General features: G+C 38.1%; 1 protein-coding gene across 1 annotated transcript; it reads right to left on the bottom strand.

Annotated features, from left to right (window-relative positions):
• Positions 1 to 5141: 5141 nt before the first annotated feature.
• MYSM1 (Myb like, SWIRM and MPN domains 1) lies at positions 5142 to 22680 on the bottom strand. The gene is made up of 20 exons (XM_032192454.1): positions 22594 to 22680; positions 21508 to 21583; positions 21259 to 21329; positions 20101 to 20178; positions 19943 to 19969; positions 19305 to 19383; positions 18521 to 18619; positions 16922 to 17685; positions 15860 to 15990; positions 14928 to 15031; positions 13874 to 13951; positions 12764 to 12852; positions 12429 to 12483; positions 12293 to 12343; positions 11540 to 11614; positions 10965 to 11153; positions 10514 to 10646; positions 9159 to 9264; positions 8982 to 9039; positions 5142 to 8441 (listed from the first exon to the last, which is right to left on the bottom strand). Exons 1-20 carry the CDS (start codon positions 22662 to 22664, stop codon positions 8277 to 8279), a joined length of 2499 nt encoding a protein of 832 aa, XP_032048345.1. The 5' UTR covers positions 22665 to 22680; the 3' UTR covers positions 5142 to 8276.
• Positions 22681 to 24894: the final 2214 nt, after the last annotated feature.

The raw sequence follows: 24894 nt of genomic DNA, 5'->3' as shown, positions 1-24894 counted from the left end.
GAGTAGATAGATCCCCAGAAAAGACTGCACAGCTCACGATCTCTGAGGAAAGGACAGCACTAACCTCTCAAAGGCATTGCTCTTACTGGTTCTGTGTATAATTTAAGGCAGTGGCTAAGCAATATACTTGGATCTTTATTGTGAGGGTGACAGTCTCCAGCACTGAGGGATGCCCAGTTCCAGATTTCTGGTTTCATCATTTCTATAATAGAAGGGTTTTTCCTATTACCTGGGAGAATTCAGCCTAGATACTCAATCCTCACTTCACCTATTTGATCAGTACTCATGTATATTCCTGATTGAAAGACAACCAGATTAGCTTTGTTGCCATAAGGCATGCAATAAATAATAAACCAAGAACTTTTGAAGGCATTAATATTGCTAATACAACTGCATTAAAACTGCATGGGGGAAACACGATGCATCTGCCCATCCTATAGATCCAAAGCCCAGGTTTTTCCAGTAAGCAAATAACAATGAGATTAAATAGAGATGCATTTACCTGAGATGGGAATTCAGTAGTTTGCCCCAGAAGTGGCGCAGTAGCGACTGTTGCCAAGATGGCCAACTAGTGATGCCGAGACTAATTAATAGAACAACGAGCTGACCCTGCTGGGATGCCTGCATGTAGCAGTCTCAGTTTAACTGTAACCAAATGATGCTGATCAGGACATCAGACATCCAGACACAGCATGGGCAACACAACTGCCAATATTTCTACACCTAACTAGCATTATTTTCTTTAAAATAGCCTTTGTGGTGAACATGCCCTCCCAAACAAGGACGGCAGTAGATGAATAGGTAGCAAAGAAGTCCACTTCCAGTATCTTGGCTGAATTCCAACTTCAGTAATTACACTGCTTAAATTCTCCCTACAGCTCTACTAAAATAAAGCCTTTTTCAGCTTCTCCCACAGCATTGTGCAGTACTTCTGTGTAGCTGTTAAACACTAAAAAACATCTCCTCTGATTAAAATTACAACGGGAATTTAGGCAGACAGAATGCTATTACCAGAGTCTGAATTTGGGCAGAACACCAAGATTAACTTACACTTGCAATGGGATCAAGAGATCTCTGCTGACCCTTTTAAGTGTCAGAGCCTTTTAAAAAGGCAGAACAGGCAATAGCTCACCGCATTGCCTGAATGCAAACTCAGGCTTGGGACCTCTGCAGCTGGAAGTGGCTGCAGTACTATTTCCTGACAAATAAAAGCCTTTGGTGTTGAGGAGTATTTTATCAGAATTTATTTAGTTAGAGATATTTATGGTATGAATTGTTGACAAAGAGAAGTTTCAGCAACTTTAAAGATTTTTTTTCTTGTTTGTAAAAACTTAAAATATTAAGCCTAAGCTTAATATTAAAGCAAGCCGAACAAGGCCTGCAGTACTAGCAAAAATATTCTAGATTGTGCTAAGTATCTCGAATATTTTTTGTAGCCTCTAAACTGGGACCAGATGTTTCTTGGTGCTTCAGTTCAATGTTGATCTGTCCTAACCAGTTCGTTGCACCTCAAGTTTCTGCCAACCTTTTCAGCTTTCCTTACCCCGGCAGTGGTCGCACACCAGAAGCATCAGCTTGGTTGCACTGCCTGGCTTTGAAGATATCACTGTCCTTGCAGTTTGGATTGTGAATGCCATCATTATCTAGCAGCCCACGGGGATGTCCATGGAAGTGCTTCTCCTTCAGGGACGTAATTCCTGCCTTTTGAGGTCAGTGTTGAACAATCCACCCCGCAATCTGAACCTACTAGCACGTAGGTGCAGCTGCCAGACATGTCCACTGACTGGTCACACAGGTACAACTCCACCCTGATGAAGCTACCACCAGAATCAGACCCAGCAGAAACTCCAACCAGCCTCCATGGTGCAGGTGGAAAGCGTGGGTCCAGGCTGAAGTGACAGCAAGCAATACCTGAACCTTAAATCTGCTCAGAAAGTCTAATTTCTACAGCACAAGCCTTCACCTAGCCCTTCTCCTCCTTTAGGATTTTTAGGCAGTATCCATCTTTACCGATTTCCCTTTTTTCTTTTGGAGAAAATCCCACTCCTTGCCTGAGGCAATCCTACTTCCATCCTGGTTTCCCCCACCTCTTCCATCACACAACTCCTGGACCATTCTGCTGTCTCGATGTTTCTTAGTTATGGACATTCTCCTTTCTCCTTTCACACAGTTACGTGAGATAAAGCCTTCTGGGGGTTTGTTTGCTCTGACAGAACACTGGAGTAGCTGTCAGTTCAGATGACAGGTGGCAAGACAGTTCATCACTTTGCTGATGGCTCTTTTAGTTAGACTACAGGAGTGCAATCTCAGCGTGCACCACAGAAAGCTCCTCTCCCCCCTTTCCTTTGGTACATGCTCATCCCAAGGCAGTACTAGGAATGACGATTTCCATGCTTTCATTACCCTTACAAAGTTGTTAGCAGTTTCTGATGGAATTTTTCAGTCTGAACTTTGAGTAATGCCTTTCACAGCACACTCCAGTAGCTCCCAAGTGTCCTAATGGTCTACAAAGCACAAGCTGCGTTTTCCATGTGTTTTGGCAGCAGCTGAAAGATATTTTCCAGTTCTGTGTTAAACAAGTCCCACTCATCTGATTTGTCAAACAGTCAGACGCTTTATAAATCATTATTCCGGGACCAGTAACAACCACAGCACCATTCTCCCAGCCACACAACTTGCACGCTGCCTCGCAGTCAGGTCTTTTGCCTGCACTGTTGTTTTCCTGAGGGCCTGCCCTGCTTTAAATCACTGCTAGCAGGGCTACTTGTAACAATGACTTGTGGCTACATGAGCAGTGTGAAGCTACACTTTAGAGTATTTATAACACAGTATAGATTTAAAATTAAAGCTGCAGAGGTAAACAATCCCTACCACTAGAAGAGGACATTATCTGAGCATTGCAGATACTCCTATTTCTACACAAGCCATGAAAATACACAGTACTTAAGGGACTAAGGACAAAGAAAGTTCTTCAAATTCTTACCAGCTCCTTTTCAGACCTGTAACACATTATGGCACCTCTCCACTTCCCCTTTTTTCAGATAAAAACAACAGCAGTTACCAGTCTTAGAAAATAATTGTGATCTACAGCTAAAATTATTATAAAGTAGCTAGGTATTTCAAACTTCCACCTTGTAGAGTCTTTGCTAGTAGTTTAAATGTCTTAACTGTTTCACTGTTTTTAATTTCTAAGCTACTCATTTACCTACAATAACCTGTGGTTTTATTAGTTCCATATCCTTCCCTCAAAGTCAAAATCCATTTAACTATCAACTCCACATTCACATCTTATCTTTATTTGATATTATCAATTTAAGAGAGAACAAAACCAAAACATGATCTAAAGTTTTTTTACTGGAAGACAGATCCTAAACTGCTACAAGCTGTTATAGCTCCCAACCAGCTTTGAGGGAGTTATGGCAATTCTGTACAGCAGAGCTGAGCTGCCCTTGTGCTCAGAAAGCACCAAACAAATGAAGATTTGTAGGTGGCACTACTTGGCTTGCACGATGTTTAGAGACATGGTCTCTGCTTCATACAGTTATTTGACAGTTTCCCCTTTCTCACAGACAAGTACAGCAAAGTAGAGAAAAATTAAGCGGTTTGTCAGAAGCAATATATGGAAGAAAAACCACAGGCAAGTAAAACAGATGGTCTGTTTTCCCTGCTGGTGAAGATTCTCACTGCTGTTACCTTAATTAAAAACTGCATTCATTACTGCTTCCCTCAAAGGTGGCCAGAAGTACAACAGCAGTTTTAGAATATAACCACCACCAAGCAAATAACGTAGAACGGTGGCAAAAGAAAGGGAAAGAAGGAATAATTTTAAGCATCCCTGACTTTAGAGTGGTACAAGTTGCCCCAAAATGTACTTTTCCATTGACTTTTTTGTACTGATGGATTTTTTCCCCTCTGTAAATAAGAACAGACTTATTACTTTTTTTATTTTCCTGCCTTTAAAATGACATGTATACATTTATAGAAATATATATAAAATCATGTCTCAGATACTAGAAACAAAGCATTTCCTTTAATCCATGCTAAACTGCAATGACACAGGAGTTAATTATTTAGAACAGCAGGCTGTAAAAGGAATCCTGTAGGAAACACAGAGTGCGTTATTTCTTTAGTGATCTCTGCTTCCATGGAAACAATTTCTCTGCACAATTTTAAATCTCATAAAAATAGGGCACTAGGTCTATGTAAAACAGCAAGACATTTCCAATTAAACAACCGGAATGCTTTTATCTAGGCCATTAAATACTTTGTTCAGTATCAAATATGATTACAGTGTTCAGTGGGATGTGAACAACCAGTTACTTGCCATGCGCTGGCTCTCCGGGGCCACACAAAGTCACCCTGCACGTACCCTCGCTTCTCTGGTGGGTGTCACAGCGACAGCACAGCAAGTTGCCTTCCCCCAGCACTCGCCAGGGACACATCAGATGCAGCACGCTGTGTGGTGTGCAGTAATGCCTCCCTGCAGCTTCTTTCCCACTTCCATGGTGTCTCTGCCCATACAACCCGATAGCGCAGGAACTCCTAGCAGAGAGCTGGAACCGACTTCCTTGAATCAAACTTGGGTAATGAATGTAGTGGTTTAAAAGATATTTTCATGACCACCTTTATAATTAACTTATGGCAACTGGGGCAATTCCAGTGATCATTCATACCACTATATTCATTACCCAGATTTGAAGACATGACTGCAACCCCCAAGCCGTATCATATTAGTTCACAATTCTGCCTGAAGGATCACCTTATCTGAAAACAGTTTGCAAGACACTGATCTCAGCATCCTTGCCTCAAACCATCATGGGATGATTTTCTGAAGAAGACCAAAGCAGAGGGTTTGTAAGAACCAATGAAAGCAGTAAGATACACAGCTACTGCCCAGAATAAATATTAATCATAAGCTAGAAGTTTTTATACATTAGTAAGAATAGTTTTAGCTCTCACTTCAAGACCACAACCATGTTTATTCTATTCTCTACTTTTACTGCTTTCTATCAGCTGTGACCAAGCTCCCTCTAGTGGTATTAAATTTAAACGATCACTTTTTGTTGGTACTGACTTGGAATGAAGAAATACCAGATCTTATGTTCAAGAGGCAAGAAGCTATCACAAATCTGGAACACGTCTTTTGAGGTACTGAACATAGAGCCTTTATTAGTAGACCTTTGTATACCACCAGTGAGGAATAGCAAAGAAGTGAGCAAAAGGGTAAAAATATTATTGGCAATGTTAATTTTCTCTGCGTTCAACCAACCACTTCTTGGAAAGTTACTTGAACAAGAAATAATGGGCAAGCCTCCTGTCCTCTTCATGAACACAAGGCATAAATACCTGTGAAAAGGCACTGCCAATAATAGCAAAACTTGACTTGGCCAACAAATGCCCATAAGTGATGTTTGCCAGAAGCTAAATCTTAGAATAAATATATATCCCAAGATATACAGACACAGATATACACACACTATATATATATATTTATATATACACACACACCCCTGTTGATTCTTCCAGTTTAAATTTCATCATTGCAGTTGTTATTCAACCATTTCCCCCCTCTTGAGGGCTTGGCTAGGAATAACAAGTGGTCTTATATAAAAGAAAACAAACAAACAAAAAACATAAGAGCCCACAATATTTATACTAAAGGAAAGCTAGCATAAAAAGAATAGCTGGTTAAAAGTGATTTTTCCAAGAAAAAGATTTAATGCCTTACATATAGCAGAACTTGTAGCAGAACTGACAGCATTAGTATTATAGATTTTTATCTCCTCAGAAGCATGCGACTTCCAAACCCACATTATTAGTCACACAGTCAAAAATCAAAAGCGGATTAGTTATTTTCTTACCAGGTCTCCTGCCCACAAAATTAGTAGGTAGCACAACAGATATGGTATTTTCAATTCACATACAACGTTGTGTGGTAATTTGGGATTATGGTGATACAAGCAGTTTACTTTCTCCCCCTCCACCCCACTTCCACCTTGCGATGTTGTCAATGAATAACCTTAGGTACAGGAATCACTCTTGCGAAATTTGGGGTCTTCCTGCAGTATTGAGCATTTGATACACAACATCCTCTTCTCAAAGAGGCTAACTGCTTCAGAAGTATGTTTTACTCAACTTTTCTGACTTTTCATGACTTAACTCCAATTAATACAACTGCATTGCTTTAACTCACTTTAATTAGTAAACAGAAAAGCAGCTGGCACATCGGATGTCAGCATTAACCAAACACTGGTAACATCCTGAACTGGTTGGAAATATACCACATACGGACAAAGAACATTACCTACTTCATATTGCTGTTACACGAGGTTTAACTTTCTCTTTCTACAAATTGGAACTAATTACAGCTTTTAGTACATACAGACCCTGTGATTTTTCTACAGTACCCTATGCAAAGCTGCAACAGAATACCTTAATACTGTAGAACGCTCCAAAACTAAGTAGGGACAGAATGCTTTGTCAACAAGAGTGCAGTCTGAGAAATACAGAAAGCCATGCAGTATTTTTCATTAGGAAGTCTCAAAGATGATGCTTTAGAATACACAGACAGAGCCAACATGCCTTAAATAGATGGATTGTAAATTATACACAGAAGTGGGACCTGAAACTGTGCACAAGGAGATATGACAGAGAAGAGAAAGTAGAACATTCACCAATATTTTTTAAGACCATATCTCTTGAATCTGCATTGAGATCATCATCAATTGCTCATATTTTAATATGATCATGTTCTGCAGTTCCATTTAGAACCAGGAGACTAATGTGAGGCATGATTAAAAAAATAATTTCAACTTCTGCAAAGGAGTTCCCTCATTAGGATGCAACTCTACAATTTTAAAGCTGTTCAAACTCTATTTATCTTTATACAAATGAAAAGATGAAGTTAAAGATTTAAACATATAAAATCTTAAAATTCTACTTATATATATTGAAGCATATACATATGTCTGTATTTTTCAAATAAGAATCAAGTCCATTTTCATCCCCTCTAGGATAAGCTCAAATTTATACCCTCTAGGTATAAACTCAAGTTCTTGCTTGCTTCACGTTTTCAAATATATTTCAGACATACTTGAGAAACTTTGTCCAAGATAAGTCTCTGTAAATAGTAGTAACTGTATACAGTTCACATTTCATCTTAGAGATTTAGAGAACAAAAAGTAAAGCACATTTTTCTGTGAAGATTCAGTGATATAGCTCATGGAGCTCATGCAAGTTACAATCAAGAAAAATTCTCAAATGAAGATCCATCTGTTTATGACTAATTTATCTGAATTTACACTTATATGAAATCATAACTGAAGAACTGATAGAACCAGTGTGTTTTCTTGTTGACCTGCACATTACAGAGAACTAAACTGAAAAGTTGTAGGGATTTGTTTTGTTGTTCTTAGTTTATTTTTTTCCCTCCTTCAAAAAGACAAATACTTTTCTGTTTGTTGCATTAAGCTTGCCATCAATGAAGAGCTCGTTTCCACAGGAAACAGTGGCAATTAGAAGTGGACAAATCATAGTGATCTAACAGAACAAGGTATCTTCCTGTAGAATGGAAGATCAGAAAGACCGTAACCTGTAATAAACAGGAGTTACCATTTCCACTGGAAACAAGCACAATTAGTAGTAATGAGAAGTCAAAAAACTTGCCAGCCTTTCCCCAGCAAACATGGATGCAAGGCAGCAAAGAATATTCCAAAAAGCTACTTGACAACAGGGATCACTGGGGGGATGACAGCAGATTAGATAAAGTAAAGCAAAACTGAAGAAACCTTCAGATACCAGGAAAATTTAAAACGAGTGAGCTAACAATTTTTCATTTCAGTGAAGTGGTCACCTTCTCTTCTGTGAATTCAAACTTCGAAACTCTAGAGCATTAAGGAACAAATTCACTGAGCATCAAATGTGTACCTGCAGATTAAAATAAAATTAAAGAAAATTCCAAAACTGAGATAAGACAGGATGCACTCTCCATGAAGACTGAATCAGAGTACTCAACTCCTTCTTCCCAAATGGCAGACTGTGGTAATTAACTAACCCTGTGATAACTTGGTTTTTGCAAACTGCTGAACGTTCTTCATGTAGTCAGATCACACTCAGTTTTTCAAGGTATCTTTGAGCCATAACAATAAAATAATGCAGGATTCTTTGACTGTTACTATTAAAATGGTAATAATTTTGAAAGTTGACATAATTGGGGTCAGGAGGAAAAGAAAACGGGAAGTAAGAAAAAAAAGTCCAGTTCCGTTTTGTTTAAGCTGTCACATTGGCGATTCATTTGAACATTCATTCTTATTTTCTTCAGCATTACTCTTTTTTTCACTCTTGTATGTGGAGAGGAATAAGTTTTCTATTTGAGTCAAGAACTCTTCAGCAATGAAGCAGTTTGTTACCTTGTCTAAAGTCCTCCTCATGCACTCCAAAAGCTGCGCAAAAGAAAAATGAAATTTAAAAATTGTTATTATTCCTGGATTTTTGTTTCCTTCTAGCTGATGAATATTTAATAGGTATTGTTTTTTCCCCTTCTCACTACAGAAAGCATTTAACTGAACAACAAAAGTTTTAGAAAAAAGAACAGCCACACAGGAACAAATTCCAGATTCTTCTAGCCTGGGCCTTTTGGCTTCTCTTTTTTTCTCCCCTTAAACAATTGGAGAAGATGCATACCCAGTCATAGCAGCAATGAGTTACAACCAGTTGTACAAACAGGGACAATACTTAGAGATCTTACTTTGTGATCAGTGCTCAGTAACTGGCTGTGACAAAAAAAGATTAAAATAGTCTCTTTTGTGCAAGGCGTGTATTATTTTGTAAATTAAGTTCTTTAAAACCAATTTACAGCTATTAGTCTACATCTCTGATTTTTAAGATTGTGACATCTCATGATACCAAAGAGATTTGTCTTTTAAACAGTATTTAAAATTACAAAACATTACAACTGAAAATTCAAAGAAGCAAAAACTTACTTTCTGCAAACAAGTCAGGTCAGAATCTCTATGAAAAATTTTATCCATGGGGACACTGCTGTTGAAAGAGGAAAAGGAAGTAGTAGAAGGGTAGAAAGCAGACTTATGTCTCCATTGAAACACCACTAATAAATATACAGAAATTCTAAACTGGCTATAATATAAACAGATGTATACCTGTGACAGAATTTGTATTTTTCAATTATCCATCTTGTTTTTTCAAATATTAATTCCCATTGAGGTTCCTCTGACATCTGCTGTACTTCAAACTTGTATGGCAGGCCTGTAATCAATTGAACATGAATATTCACTCTTTATGTTCCTATAGATAACATGTGCTATTTATAAGACCCATGACTTGCTGAAGGAGGCTGAAGTAGAAGCATGACATTTTTCATTGTGAATTTAATTTTGGTAGGAGTAGGCAACAAGCCTGCTTTCCTCCTTATCCTCTGCAATTCCTCATGCCACAAAGCACACAGAAATCCACAGTGTAACAGAAAAATGGCAATATTAATCTTTTTTTTTTTTTAATATATAATTTAGTACTGCTTTTAGTTTTGGTAGTGTAAGAATTATTGCACAGATGTGGCCACCACTTCACTTCCCCTACAGCTATGAAGCAAGTCTCCATTGTCTGTTCTGCTTACTTCCAGAGGAAAAAAAACAGGAGGAATTTCAGGTCACATGGCCTCTTCTACTGTCTTGCCAAAAATACTGAAATCCTTCATGCTTGGATACAAAAATCAGGACTTAAAACAGGGGAAGGGAGGACAGAGAGGAGGCAGAGAATACAGCCATAAACTGTTATCCTGGGAATTACCCAGGGATTAATGTCAGGGAACGAGTATCTGATCAACACTTGAAATTCCATACATCTTATGCGTTCTTAACTATTCAAGAAAGACATTCTGTTTTCATGAAATGCCAATGATACTTTTAAGCAACAATTTATACCTTGTATCTTAGGTTGGGATTCATGCCAGCACACCATTTCTAGGATCTGCTTGACAATTTGTCTTTCATACCTTCTTTTCCGTGGACAGCTGGCAAGTTTGACTTTTTAACCTTCTGTACATTAAATTAGTGGAGTAAAAGTTCTTTGCCACTATAGCAGCTGAGTCTTTGCTATAATTCTTCTGTGTCATTTATCAAAGGATTAGAAACTTTCCTGCTTTACAAGACTTTGCAATACACGTGAAACAGTTTCTCAGCTAATCATATGGATACAATACATAAATAATAGTGACCCTTGCCCCAACCTCTATTTCCTTACCAGACTGTGGGTAATACTGTGATGTTAGTACACAGGAAATACAATCTATCTATTTATAGCTGTAAATTTTGTCCCAACAGCAAGGGATTGCAAGATTACTCTTTAGGTGAAAGTTCTGGTTTTGTACAGTAGAATTCCTCCCTTAGCACCAAACATACACCCATTTCTCAAGCCCCAGTTGAAGGATACGCAACATTTTCCCCTTAGCATCCAAAAGAAAAAGAAAAATTAAAACAATGGGTAAACCAGTACTTACGGTAGGAGCCATCAGAACTGATCTCATCGCTAATTACTAGACAAGTCATTTGAGAGTACGGAAGAGGATTATTTCGGTTATAAGGACTTATAATCATTCCAATGAACATGGCACCACCCCTGGAGAAATAACTCTAGAACAAACGAACAAACCACACAGATAAGAAAGTCTTTTTCACAACAGCATTCTGAAATTTAAAAAAATAGAATAGACAAGTCAGAAAACACTGAAAAATCTGGCAAACTTGTTCATGTGTTCAACACTTGTTCAACTTCATTTAAACCACCTGTACGTTCGCATGCTCTGCAGAGCTACAAACCAATTTGTGAACACAGTTTCAATATGCATAAGTGCAGCAATGTGCGTTAACATTGCAAATACCAGAGGGGCTTTAGGTTTGTTGGCTTTTTTGGTTATTTATTTATTTATTAATGTACAGACCAGTAAGTACCTGATATTTAGCTTGAGTGTCAATATCTCGTATAGAAGGGTTGGGGTCAAACGCTGGGTGGGAATGGTACCACCCTATAACACTGTATCCTCTGGCAGCAAGTGTTTCTGAGGCTTGTGTTTGTGATACTGGATCCATCTCGCACTGCAGTCCTGTGCTGAGACTATTACACGGCTCCGCTGCACAAACCTGTTGAAAGAGTCTCCAGATGGATAAATGCAAGAAATCTGAATCAGTTAAATAAAATTCACTTAAAGAATTTTAGGAGTCGGTACCAGATCTTCCTCATGAAAGAGCTGACAAGCCAACGTTTGAACAGAAGCATAAATAACATTTGAAGATTAAAGTAATGAAGGGTAACTTTAATATGCTTGAAGTAGTTGCCCTTAGGCTCTGAGCAACCTGGTCTAGTGGAAGGTGTCCCTGCCCATGGCAGGGGGGTTGGCATTAGATAACCTTTAAGGTCCCTCCCAAACCAAACCACTCTATGATTCTATGGTTCTGTGAAATTAATAAATATATTATCAAAACAGTTTTAATGTCATAAAGGAAATGGAAAAAAGATAAACACTTACTTCTACAATTTTATCAGCTTCAGAGTATCTTCCACCTAGTAACCCTATTACTTCTGCCATAGACACATGAGAGTGCTAAAATGATATCAAACAATTATTAAAGTTGTATAATTTCTCCTAGCTTTGATTTGCACATGATAGAATGCATTCATTGGCTTTCACATTTGCAATTAAATAATTTCTCAATGACATTTAGAAAGAAAACTTATGACTAATAAAGACTATAAAATAGCCAGTGTTTCAATTTGAAATAAGCAGGAAAGGTTACATTTGTTTATTATACACATGGATATTGTGCATCTTTATTACTCTTCCATATATAAAGTGAGCTAGCTTCAAACAAAGCCTGAACAATGCTGTGATGTACTGAACAACTGCACAAAACTTTGGTGCAACGCATTGATATTAAAAGACACGTTGTTCTGTAAACACCCAGAGTGGCAGAAAACAAACCGAGAAGCTTTTAAAATGGTAAACTGTTTTAGAGAGGAGTTTTTAGTAAGTTATGATTAAAGTCCTAACACTCTTATCAGTGCACAGCCATTTGCCTTCTAGAAAAACTGAGCACAATACAGAAAATGCATTAATCTTTTAGGGCTTTAATACTGGACTGTCACCTCTAGGTCTGAATGGAAAGAAGTTAAAATTTTGCAGCACCGTATTTAGGTTATATTGCCCATTAAAAATAAAACAAAACTTAAAACCACACACATATGCATCATAGCTTTCTGAAAGATAAAACTTTATCCTCACCAAATCCATTATTAAAAGTGCTTCTGAAGACACTTTCACCTGAAAAGGTTCCTGAAATGATAAACACAATAATGAGCATGAGAAAAATAATACAAGTAAACAAAGCATTCTCAGCTATTCACTCATAGATACGTACCTGTTTTTCTTCAGTGAATAAACAGCATGGTATCAGCTGAAAGGGATCAAAGGAACTATAAAATGAAAGAAAATTTCTCTAAAGATGTAGGACAGTCAGGAAACTTTCCTAGTTTCCCACTGTCTCTTTAGTGTAGGAAGAATGTCTTCGTCACTGGATTTGTTCATCCCATATTAGGAGGACTTCCACCAAGTATAGAAACGTCACCACCCACACTTGTGAATTTTAGTACTAAAATTTTGACATGCATACATGTTATTTGTTCCAGCCTGACGCCACGCAAGCCAGTTGTTTTATTTCTGGACCTACTTTTGAACATGATGTACTTTAAATACCTTTTTATTTGTCTTGAACCTTTAGAAGATTTTGCAGGTTTAAGTTTTTCTTCTTCTCTTCTTCTTGCTAATTCTTCAGCAGATAGATGCTAAAAAAATAAAATTAATCTGTTGATGTCTTACGTGTTCTTTCAGTAGTGGTTCTAAGACAAGGCCAAAATGAATTCTTGCTATCAATGTCCTCTTGATATGCTACCAATTGTTGTGTTACAGGACTACTCAAGGTAGAAGGCAATAGCCACAGCAGAATCAAACAGCGTGAAAGTAATAATTAGAGACCTAGTCTACAAAACTGAAGAGAGAATTCTTACATTTCTTACATTTTCTCTTTGAGAAAAGTTAATCCCTGAAAAGGTGTCATGATAAATGTTTTCAGATTTTTCTTTCAACCCAGAGCCATATTTTGCAGAAAGCAAAACTATGAAGAAAGGTAAACTATGACACTGTAGTATGTGATTTTTTTTTTTTTTTTTTTTAAATAATAGTAGAAAGTCATCTCATTTAGCTTTCAAGTATCTAGAATATAAAAAAAAAAACAAGAATCAGGTAATTTTTTTTTTTTTTTTTTTTTTAAAGGAAAAGGTAAACCAGTATTTTCCTGCCAGACTCGTGGTAATTTTGAATCAAATAAAACTGAACTTTGTAATGAAAGAAGACTCATTTATTTTAAGTTACAAGAAAAAGGAATCACCACAGAAATTCATTTCAGGTTTTTCTGATTCTTGATGACTTAATATTTTAAACTTAGCATCGACTTATGCTATCAACCACCATGCAAAGGTTTTATTTAACATGAATCAAAACCGATTTTTCTATAACTTAAAATAAAGGGTCATGAAGTCTCCTACAAAACAAGGCAAAGAGCTTTACAGACATGAAATCGTGTAGGTCCATACAGACTCACAACATGAATACCTTTGTAAACACCCAAGCACAGTTGTATTTATCAGCAAATGTAACAACTGTTACATTATTTTTAGCTTTGCCATTGCAGAACCAGTAATTTAAACACCTATAAGACGAAAATGGTTGTGCAATATTTGATGCAACACCACCTGCTAGCCATTACCAAGAATTACTTCTGTAAATAGAATTTAAAAAAGGGGTTACCTCAAACGTCTGTCCTTCCAAATCCTTAGCATCACACCAGTTTCCCCAAGGGTCTCGCACTCGCCGTCTTCTTGTACGCTGCAGCAAGCAAATCAACGTGAGTGAAAGATCAAACTTCTGAAAAAAATGCATTTGCTTCATTTAATCAATCATAAGAGCATAATCTAAAAGGTTACTGCTGCATGAGTTTTACTAACACTATGACATATTTCCACAAGAGAAAAAACACCCCGGAGTTCTCCAGAATTAAGTAGCTTGCAATCTGCCATGAAGTATCACCAGTGAAGTTTTCAGTTTTTAAGGCTGTAAAGAGAAACACCTGGATGATGCTCCACAGAAAAATCAACAACCTTGGCAGCAACAGCACATTATTATCCAACTGCAAATTACAACAGACAACACAAAGCTATAAACCAGTACGTTTACATCTAGTGTATGCTACTGTTCCTCATATTTATTTTTTTTAAGTGGGATTGATTTAGTTTTCGTCTCATCAACTGATTTACTCTGGTGTGAAGTACTTAAAAATGCTACATTAAATGCAAATATGAAAATTAAATCTGGCAAGCATTTGTAACTCGTGTAATTATGAATGAGTTACTACTGTGCTTAACTGAGAGCCTTACGCACAGAGGAAGTAATATCATATATACAGTATACTTAACGGTTAAAACACAAGCAACTTAATCACATACTACCAATACACTCCACTGTTTTCTGGCTGATTTAGACTAATAAATCATAGAGAGATGGAGAAAAGTGGCTGGGGCTACATGGAAAAGACTGAAACATAATCTTTGACTTCTCTTCAGGTACTTATCTTTGTACAACAGGAGAGAAATTAGGACAGGTACCTGTCAAAAAGAAAGACTTCAGACTAACTTAGGACTTACTTAAGACTAACACTTGCATTGAAGGGCATCCTAATGAAACAGCAAATTGAACAAAAGAAGTTTCCTGAGATGCCCTGCCTTGAAAATACAAAATGAAAAAACTTACACGTTAGGTGTTCACCCCCCCCCCACCTTCTTCTCCCCTACCCTCAAAAGCGTACCATGGACTGCAAACGCTGAGCCAGCTGGTATGCTTCCACTGTGTCTTTGCCTTCTTTGGACCGTGTTTTATCAGCTGGTTGGGGCCTGTTATAGACAGCCTGTTCTGCAGAACAGATAAACAGATACACGCTGTACTTCAGGAAAGCATGAAGTGATAAGCAAATGCCATAAAGAAGAACCCAACACACTGAAATGACATCTCCTGGTGGTCATGTTACTGACTGATTGTAGTCTTCTCTTGCTACCACAGCATTTTTAAGACAGAAAATCACCTTCCTTATTGTTGATTAATTTCTAGTAACTTCTATGTTAGACAAAATTTATCTTAGGAAATTCCTCTTCCTAGATGTCCTCCAGCTTTGAACCAAAATTAACCCAATACAGAGCCTCTCAAACTGAACATTAATGACAGAAACTTTTAGGCGTGTACATACTCTTAATGTGTCAATTGACTTCAGTGTTTGATTTTTGTTAAAGAAGAAGTAGTTGAGGGCAAAAAACCTTGTTTTATTTAGGAAATGCTTCAATATGGGAAAGCAGGGAAAAGAAACAGCAACTCTAATGCTATCTTTGGGGGAAGGAAGGCAGAATTTCAGATACAATGTCTCAGGACTTCACACTAAATGAGGTACTAACACTCTCTGCTACAGAACCGAAATAAAACAACTACTATTTAAGACATTTAAAGTACAGGGAGCAAAGAAGTTAAAAGATTATCCACATGGACACTTGGTTCTGCTTAAGTGCAGTCATCTGTGCTTCACTGAAGTCAACTTGGACTTTTGAAGATGTATTTACCAACCTTCACGTTCACCCTTTCCATGAAAACACTCATTTTAATAGAAAAGCTGACAGCCAACGATAAATGCTCTCAAGAAGCACTGATCAGAATTTAAGCGATGAATCAAATTCCAATAAAAATATTTTTTACCACAGCCGAAGTTAATTGCTCCTATTAATTCCAAGTACGTGTGGATCCGTCCAATACAGTTAACATCACCGCAGTTCTTAAGGCCCGGACGCACTGAGGTCTTATTCAGGTATTTGGGTTTACATCTCTCCCTAAAATAAAGTAGAACACATCATCAAATCACAAAACAAACCACTGAAGAGGATGACTTGTGTGACTTCTCTGAGGTTAAGATAAGACACCAAAATGTTTTTTTCCCTGATGCACACACCATGCAGAGCAATTGCAGCAAAAATACAAGTTTCACAAAACAAACTTCAATTAGAATAAGCTGTTAATATACTAAGGCCACTCAACGAGAACCCAGTTAGACTTGGTAATTCTTTCTACTAAGAAGCAAGCTAACCATCCAACAAGCATGTAAACCAAAACTGTAACAAGCTATGTTTAGCCTGCTACCACAGATCATTAAGGTTCCTTAAACTGATTCTTTGCTGATGGAACATAAAATATTCAAATGTACGAGCAATACTCCAAATTGATGCTTAATTTGAAGGTTTTTTTGTTCAATAATATTTTCTGTAGTGCAGACTTTCTTCTAGCTGCCCTTCTATGATGGCAGTACTACACACCATTATGGAATGAGTTTAAACAGATATTTTGAAGAAACATTAAAATCATATAAGAAAGCATATATACTGGATGACAAAAAATTGAAAGGAAAATAAGCATGACCAAAACAGAAGCATTTTGTTCTGGTATAGGATGCTGCTTTCGCTAGTTCTTCGAAGTATTTCCATTGCCTAGCTTCCAGAATGCTACAAAAAAATGGAAGAGTTAGAAGAAGCGTTAATAATCAGGGCTGGTAATCTTTGGAACACTACCATATAAATACTTGTATTCTTTTCAGAAGTAAGCTATTGGTATTAAGGACTGCTTTAGCCAACAAAGCCAAAGGAGGACACGAGTGATATTGCAACTGGTTGCAATTAGATGATCTTTAATGTACCTTTCAGACCAAACTATTGTATGATTCTATGACTTGAATCCCTTATTTCAGAAAGCAAAATTAATGCATCTTACCATTGATCCAAAATATAATTCCTAATTTTCAAGTAACGCTCTGGTGTTTTAGCCTGACGCCCTTCAAAAAATTCAGGAATAGCTTGTTTTTCTTCTTCCAGGATGATGCTTCTATCAATCTCCACTTCTTGATCAGGTGGCTTAAGCTCCTCTGCTTCCTCTTGATGATCTTCATCCGCTTGGCAGGGAGAATGAAAAAGCAATCCGTTATCAGCCAGGTCTCTCTGCTCCTCATTAAGCTCTTGATCAGCAACTTGTCTAGACCCATGAGATGTTTCTGTTCTGCCTTGCTCAGCTTTCTCAATAAAATTATTGCATTGCTGGTAATCTAAATTCACAGATTTATCACCGTTTCTGTGCTGAGAACATGTTGCTGCGACACCTCGAAATAGTAACACATCCGCTGTGTCTTGTTTGGTATGCTGAGAATCTTCTTTAGATAAAGAAATAGCAGAACTGTGTCCAACAGATGGAAAAACGTGTTCCATTCCTTTCATTTCTTCAACTGGACTTCTTGAATTCACAGATAATTCAGGTTTTCCAGCATCTTGCTGGAACGTAGGAGAAAATAATTCATCCGTGTCATCGGTTATATCTACTTCTTCATCATCTGACAGCTTTTCAATTTTCACTGCATTCAGATTAGGGTCTGCACGGCCTCTCAAGTTTCCAGATGACCATGCTTCTACCCTTATCCCATCTTCAGAAGGAAGACTGCTACCACACTGATTTTGCTCTTCTCTTTCAGATTCATCATTTTTTGCCTTAGGAAAGTACAAAAAACTTTTAGGAGGGAAAAAAACAAACAATCCCCTCTGCCTCCCAAAGAGTCAGAACTATTTTACTTGAACAGCAGACAGATGTTCTGAAAAGAGATGTTTGATAGGCTGACAAAGATTTATGACTGAAACAGGTAGCCACAATCAGCACTGCCAGCAGGTAAACAAGCTGAGTCAGTATTACGTATAACATCATCTCAGAAAAATCAAGAAAAACATTGAGGTGTTTCTTCCTCATCGAAATTTTACTTTCTAACTTTTAGTTATTTTCTAACTTTCTAGTTACTAGTTTTTAGTTACTTTCTAACTTTTAAAACACATTTTAATCTATTCCAGTCAACTTTTACACAGCATTATAGGTATACTAGCCAAACTCTACCACCATTTACTTTAGTTCAAAAACAGACAGCAGTAATTCCTTCTAGTAATAGTAGTAGTTTTAAATTCCTTCTAGTAGAAGTAATTCCAAAAAGCCCCTAATATTTCAAATGCAACTAAAGCTAAAACTACAACGAACGCGTGGTTCATTGTAGTTCACATAGTAAAGCTATAGTGTGGAAAATGAGTATTTTCAGACTAAAAATCAACAGCATAAGAACTTACAGTTATACTACACATTGTTTAGTTATACCAGCAATAAAAATATTGGAGTCTTTCTAGGAATTTGAAGTTGTCTAATTTCATGTTTAAAACTGCAAATAGCATTTCTACTTTTCTGAATATGAAAATAAATAGACTAGGTACTTTGACAGCAGTATCCTGAAAAAGACAGATGAAAACCAAACTACTCATACAACAGCATACTCGAGATACTGCTTACCTTGTTCTTAAAGTACTGCCTAGCATAGCTCTTTACTTGTAGAACAGTGCGACTTCCAATCAGCTTGGCAATTTTTGTCCACCGGCGGCCAAACTTGACCTAGTACAGAGCACACTGAAGTTAGCCAGCCTCAAAGTGCAATGTCTGGAATTTTAAATCCTTCTTGGACGTTAACAACTCAATCATTCATTACAAACACACAAATAGTACAACTAAACCCAAGAATCTCACTAGTCATATTCTACCAAGGAAAAAAAGCACATCTAGCAGTAAGAATTATTGCTGTTCTTCACTCAGTGCAGACATGCTATAAATTATGTTGCTTGTTAACTCGAGGAATCCTGCTGAAATAAATTTGTACTTGCTGAATCAAACCCTACTACATTCAACACTGTATAAGCATACCATCTCTAAAGATCTTGCAATACTAGCTAACAGATTTCACTTTATTAACTGACTTGCTTTAACCACAGAATGTAGCAAGCAATTAACTATGAATTGTATAATCATATTGCTGTAAAGCTAAATGTTTGAGATACTTTGTGATCTCAAATTGTAATCACACAAACAAAATCTGGTAAACAGACAGAACCATTTTTGGCAACTCATCAGTGTAAATCTGATTTATCATTACACCCTTAGTAGGTGGCAATTATTTTTAGCAAATTAGAAGTGAAAAAGCAGAAGCAGATAAATATAACAAGCTTACTTATCACTATTTTGCTAATGATGGTAAATTAATGATATCTAAACAAAATATTACATATAATACATACAAACATACCAGTCCTTGTTCAAACAGTTCTTTTTCTTCTGATGTCCACTTTACTGAGTAGCTAGTTGATTTTGTAGGTGATCGCACCCTAGAACAAAAAGGAAACCGAAGTTAGTGGTTTCTTAAAAACATTCTCAAATCCCAGTAACTGAAGACAACTTCTGACAAGAGGACTAATGCTCATCTCCTGTAAAGCTCAGGGTATTGTTTTAAGCATGAATGTGGCTGAATTTCTCAATTTCTCTAACACAAAGGAAGATTCAAACCAACACATTTGTCAGTAACTAACAATGCAGAAGTACATAGAAAAAGTAAACAGAGAAGTTCAGGCAAGAAAGCCCACTTGAATCAACACTTTTTTTTTTAAATATAAGGACCACTGTGCTACAAAACACATACATATGTATATATGTATTTTACTACAGGCCTCTTACTACACACAACATTTCTGTGTGCTGAAAGATCCTTTAAATAATTTTGTGCAGATAATTTAATCTTGTGGAAGTACTTTTTAGGTACTATATCTTAACAAATCAGAAGCCACACTGAAAAATGCGACTCATTTAAAGTGTTTATAAAATCAATAAAATGTATAAAAATTTTTATAAAATTAATAAAAAATAATGCTCTTATTAAAGTGTACGTACATGACTTTTCCAGTTTTCTTATGTGGACTGCAAATACAAAACAGAATGAAATTAAAATTAGTAATTGTGATGCTATTGCATATCTCTGCAAGTAACCTTATCGTAGAAGGACTTTTAGTTCCTTATCGTCTGAGTTTTTTTTCTAGAACACAGCTTACCTTTTCATAGATCTTTTCTCTGCTTCCTTTTGATTGAGCCATATTTTCTCAGAAAGTGATTTATTAGATAAATAATATCTGAAATTGTTATTAAGAAAGCTTTCAAAGTATAAAAAATAGCAGTACATGTGAGAATTCTAAAAACTGTATAAATTACACTGGTTCATAATCATTCTGTTGTAGAAATACCACACATACAGTTTTCAAAACTGAAATACACACTATTTCACATACTCCCACTAGTAACAAAGAAGGAAGGGGTATTTGATTTCTGAATCCACATGCTCGCTTTACTTTGAGCAAACTAGGTATCCTGCTTCCACAACAGAATTTTTCTTTTTTGATGTAGAAACCATACTGAGTACTTCTCTTTGTACTGATACCTTATCTGTTTTCAAATTAATCCTTAATAATTGATTCTGTTGCTTTATTTTCTTGTTTCTTTTATTACTGAGTATTACTCAATCACAAAAAGAACATGAATATAAATTGCTCCACAAGTAGTACTACCTTCACCACCCTTGAATGCTGAGGTCAACTTAGGCCAGAAACACTACTAACGATAAGAATATTTCAGCCAAAACTTAAATAAATAAATACATAAATAAATAATTTAAAAAAAAATAAAGAAGCTGTTCCTTCTACTCATTTCATCTTGGTTCCTGTCAAAGTATACACGTAGCCAGACCAAAAAAAAAACAAAAAACAAAACAAAACAGACAGTGAACAGTCCAAGTGAAGATCAAGTCAGAAGAACCTGTGCTACCTACATAAGGCCTACAAATTCTGTAGTTTAAGTCATCCCTGCCCCTACCTTAACGTCTTTCCAGCTGTCTCTTCCTCCTTCCCATGTGACTACCCAAGAACATTAAGTTTCTAACCAGTAAACTATGTAACTGTGACTATTTTTACGTATTGTCAATAGACTGTGAAGAAGCCAAAGACTTTGCAGCATCAGTGCAAGCTAGGGGTAGCTGTATCATTTAATTAAGGGATCCTCTCTGAATCCTGTAATCCGCCTACTGCCTACAAGGTGACAGTGTTTCAGTCGCATTCACAAGGAAATGTGAATTTGTCCATTTCCTCTGGAAACAAGAAGTTTTCTGTCCACAGAAAAAAAAAAAAATAAATCATAAAGGCACATCAGGAAAAGGATACTCTTCCTCCAGCAACATTTTCTCAATGACGGCCCTGTTTTCTTCGCTAATGCTGCTATCCAATGTCCACGGCTGCAAATAATACAAGTATTACTTAATCTTTGAATTCTGTCACACTGTTATTTGAGTACCAAGAATCAATATAGATTTTAAAAGAGCACATACAAGAACATGTAGCATGTAAGAGAATAGAGAAAACAGAAGCTGTGATAACCTTGCTATAAGTACTGTTCGTTTTAGAATTACTTACAAGATTGTTATCAGCTCTCCAAGATGAATCAAGATAGTGGTCCTGCAGCAAGCTTGAAGCTGTACTTTCATGTTCTCTGAAAAAAAAATAAATAAAATCCAGTGTTCAGAACCAATGCAAATATGTTAAAACAAAACGAATGCTGTCAGAATTAAAATAAACGTACAGTTAAGTAACAAAATCATTAACAGAAGATGGCAGAACGAGATACTAAAACTAAAAGCCATCCATTGCAGACCATTGTGTAATGTTACTCTTTCATAATACTCCATGAGATCCAAGGGATAAGGGGCAGTGCTAGGTTAAAGGTTGCACCAGATGATCTTAGAGGTCTTTTCAGCCTCAATAATTCCATGATTCCACGATCACACACGGCATAAACTCCCCTCAGCATCTTTATTAATGCTCTCAGTAGCAACATCTCACCTCTAAAGTGTCTGAGATACCACTGGAACCCCAAGTAGTAAAAAATCTCATGCAGAAACACTGCAGGCAGGAGGGACCTTGCACATTGCAGAAATGAACAATGCCAGGCTTTCATGGGCAATTAGGGAACTATGTTTGCAATTAGGGAACTATGTTTTTTAATAGCACCATTGATTTGTGGTATCTCCACTTGACATTTCTCCATTTTTTCCCTCATAAGGTAAGAACATCCCCCTATAACGAAAATAATCTTTTCTTCTAAAGGAGTGCTCATAGGCACACAAGGTTTAATAGAACCTGAGCATATAGGGTGGCTAGTGCTCTTACAGACCTCACCCAGGTGATGATTTTCCTGTAAATAAATGGTTTTTACTTTGAGAAGACCACCACTGACGGACAGCCTCCTACCTTAAAACCACCCGGCAATTTATATAATCACTTGCTATCAAAATCCCCCCTAGAGAAGCCCGAACAAGACAGGATCCCTACACCCTCACCCCCGACCCCTCACATCCCCACACCACCACCACGAACACCCCTCAGGGGACCCCAAAACCCCGCGACCCCCCGCGCCCAGCCGACAACGGGGGTGGCCGAAAACCCCCCTCCCCGGGCTCTATTCCCCCGGAGCCCTTCCCCCGGGGGCAGCGCCTCGCTCACCCCGGCTCCCCCTCGCCGGGCGCGGCCGCCGGGTCCCCCTCGACGTCCACCTCGGGCTCCTCCGCCGCCATCACGGCGGCCGCGGGCTCTCGCGAGGCGCAGGGAGGCTGAGGGGGGGCCGCGGGCAGCATGGCGGCGGCGCACGCGCGGCTGCCGGGGTGAGGGCGCACCCTGAGGAGAAGCCGGGCGGAGGCGGGGAGGTGGCGGTGGAGCCGATAATTTAGGCTCAGGTGAGGCTCTCAGTGAAGTAGTAATTTATTCGCGAGCACGCCTACTAGCTCCAAAATACAGTTTATGTACTTCTCGATGAGAGGACCCTCCCGTTCCTCCACTGAGTGGGTTATCCAGGTTCACAATCCATCTGATGTTTCACAGATAGCCTTCAGTTGCTGGCCTGTTAAATTTCAAATTTCTTTTGACGTTTTTACTGCTTGAAGTGGTAATATTTCTTCACTTATCTGACTTAACACTGTGATTTTCACCTAATTGTTCCAAGGAGTCTGGCTGTCTGCATTTTACAAGGTCGCCTGCTAAGCTTTCTTATCACTGTAAGCATATCTCAATACCATATTACTTTTCTCTAAACGGTGTAACTCTGCAAAAACATTTCTATGCCCACGGGGTGAGTGGGGCTGGAAGTCTGTGGGGCTGAGGTGATGGCTGGGCAGGTCCCTGCGTGAGGGAAGGCTGCCCGGCCCCAAAGGGCTACGCACTGGCTGAGGGACCTCGTGGTGGTGCTGAGGTGCATTTCGCCTCCAGCCGTGTGGTCACGTCTGTTAGTACAATCCTAGAAGCCTAGAGTCATTAGGGTTGGAAAAGGCCTCCAAGATCATCCAGTTAAACCATCCCCCACCACCAATGTCACCACCAAACCATGTCCCCAGGCACCACATCCAATTTTTCTTGAACACCCCCAGGGTGTTCAAAATGGTGGCACCACCACCTCCCTGGGCAACCCGTCCCAATGTCTGACTGCTCTTTGTGAGGAGAAATGTCTCCGAATTTCCAACCTGAACCTCCCAGGTACAACTTGAGGCCATTCCCTCTGGTCCTATCACTAGTTACCTGCGAGAAAAGGCCGACCCCAGCTCCCCACACCTTCCTTTCAGATGGAGAGCACTGAGGTCTCTCATCTGGGAGATGACAGTAGAAGGGCATTGTTCTTAAAGCATTGTAACATGGCCATAAAATCCTCAGTTTTATCCCCACATGCTTTTAAACCTGTTCCGTTTTGCAAGAAGCATTTGGCCCTTCATGTGCTGGCGCTTCTGTTCACGTAGTGAAGAGAAGCGTGAAAGGCCCATTGTCACTGGGAAGGAAATGACCACAGAACGCTTGAGAACATGTTTCTGTTCCAAGAGATGGCAGTACAAATACTTTGCCTTGATCCAGTAAATTCTGTTGCAGCCTTTTTATTCTGAACATCTTTGTGGTGGAATCAAAGTCAAATTGATAAACAGAAAATGTGGTAGGTTGATTTCATTCTCTCTGCTTAAAAAGAGACAAAAACAAACCAAATGCTGTAATGAAAGACAGAAATTGATTTTTTATAATCCTAGGTTATGTTAAAGTCACAAGATAGGGTATAACACACATCCAAAGACGGTCCAGGCCCATATTGAACGTTGGTGCAGAGCCCAGTAGTGCCCCGAAGACAGCAACACTCTCGTAGCAAAGCTTTGAGGCCCCACCACTCTCCTGGTTGGATTATATCAAGCCTTGTGACAGGATTTGTTAGCATGAAGAAGCAACTGTAGTAAACCTGAACTTGACCAACACTAAGATACAGCTTTTGGCTTTTTCCGTGGCCTCCTTTGATTAATGACTTAATTCTGCCTGTCCTAATATAATTTTGAGTCATACTGGGCAACAGCACTACCCAAATTATTTTAAAGAATAACTCTGCATTTACATTTTAAAATGTGTGCTTTACATATTCATCTTGTTATTAACATTTTCTTTTTCAAAAGTGCGACAATTTGGGCCTGATTTTCTGTTCTGCTAGGTTCTGCTACTTGCAGTGGGGTCTTTTTGAGACTGTTAGCAGCCAGTAGGTTTGCTTTTTCTCCTTGTGACCAGCTGATGAGGGAAATTACAGCATTTAAATGACCGGCCTTGCAAGCACAATGCAAAGGAGTGTCCTTACTGTTGTCGAAAGCATTGATGGCTGCCCCGTGACTCAGTAACAAATTTATCAAGTCACCGTGTCCATATTCCGCTGCAATATGCAGCGCGGTCTTTCTCCAAATGTTTCTATCATCAATATTCTTATTTTTCCCTGATGTCAGAAGAAGTTTTACA

Source organism: Aythya fuligula, chromosome 8, assembly GCF_009819795.1.
Source record: "Aythya fuligula isolate bAytFul2 chromosome 8, bAytFul2.pri, whole genome shotgun sequence".
Classification (NCBI taxonomy): domain Eukaryota; kingdom Metazoa; phylum Chordata; class Aves; order Anseriformes; family Anatidae; genus Aythya; species Aythya fuligula.
The sequence above is the reverse complement of the archived record's forward strand: the minus strand, read 5'-3'. Positions and strand labels throughout refer to the sequence as shown.

Excerpts from the sequence above, each read along its gene's own strand:
- MYSM1 (XM_032192454.1), bottom strand. The coding sequence starts at position 22,664 with ATGGCGGCGGAGGAGCCCGAGGTGGACGTCGAGGGGGACCCGGCGGCC. Across the intron at positions 10,647-10,964 it reads ACACTCAAGCTAAATATCAG|AGTTATTTCTCCAGGGGTGG; the intron begins GTACTTACTGGT and ends CGTTTGTTCTAG. Across the intron at positions 8,442-8,981 it reads ACCTGACTTGTTTGCAGAAA|CTTTTGGAGTGCATGAGGAG; the intron begins GTAAGTTTTTGC and ends TCTTTTGCGCAG.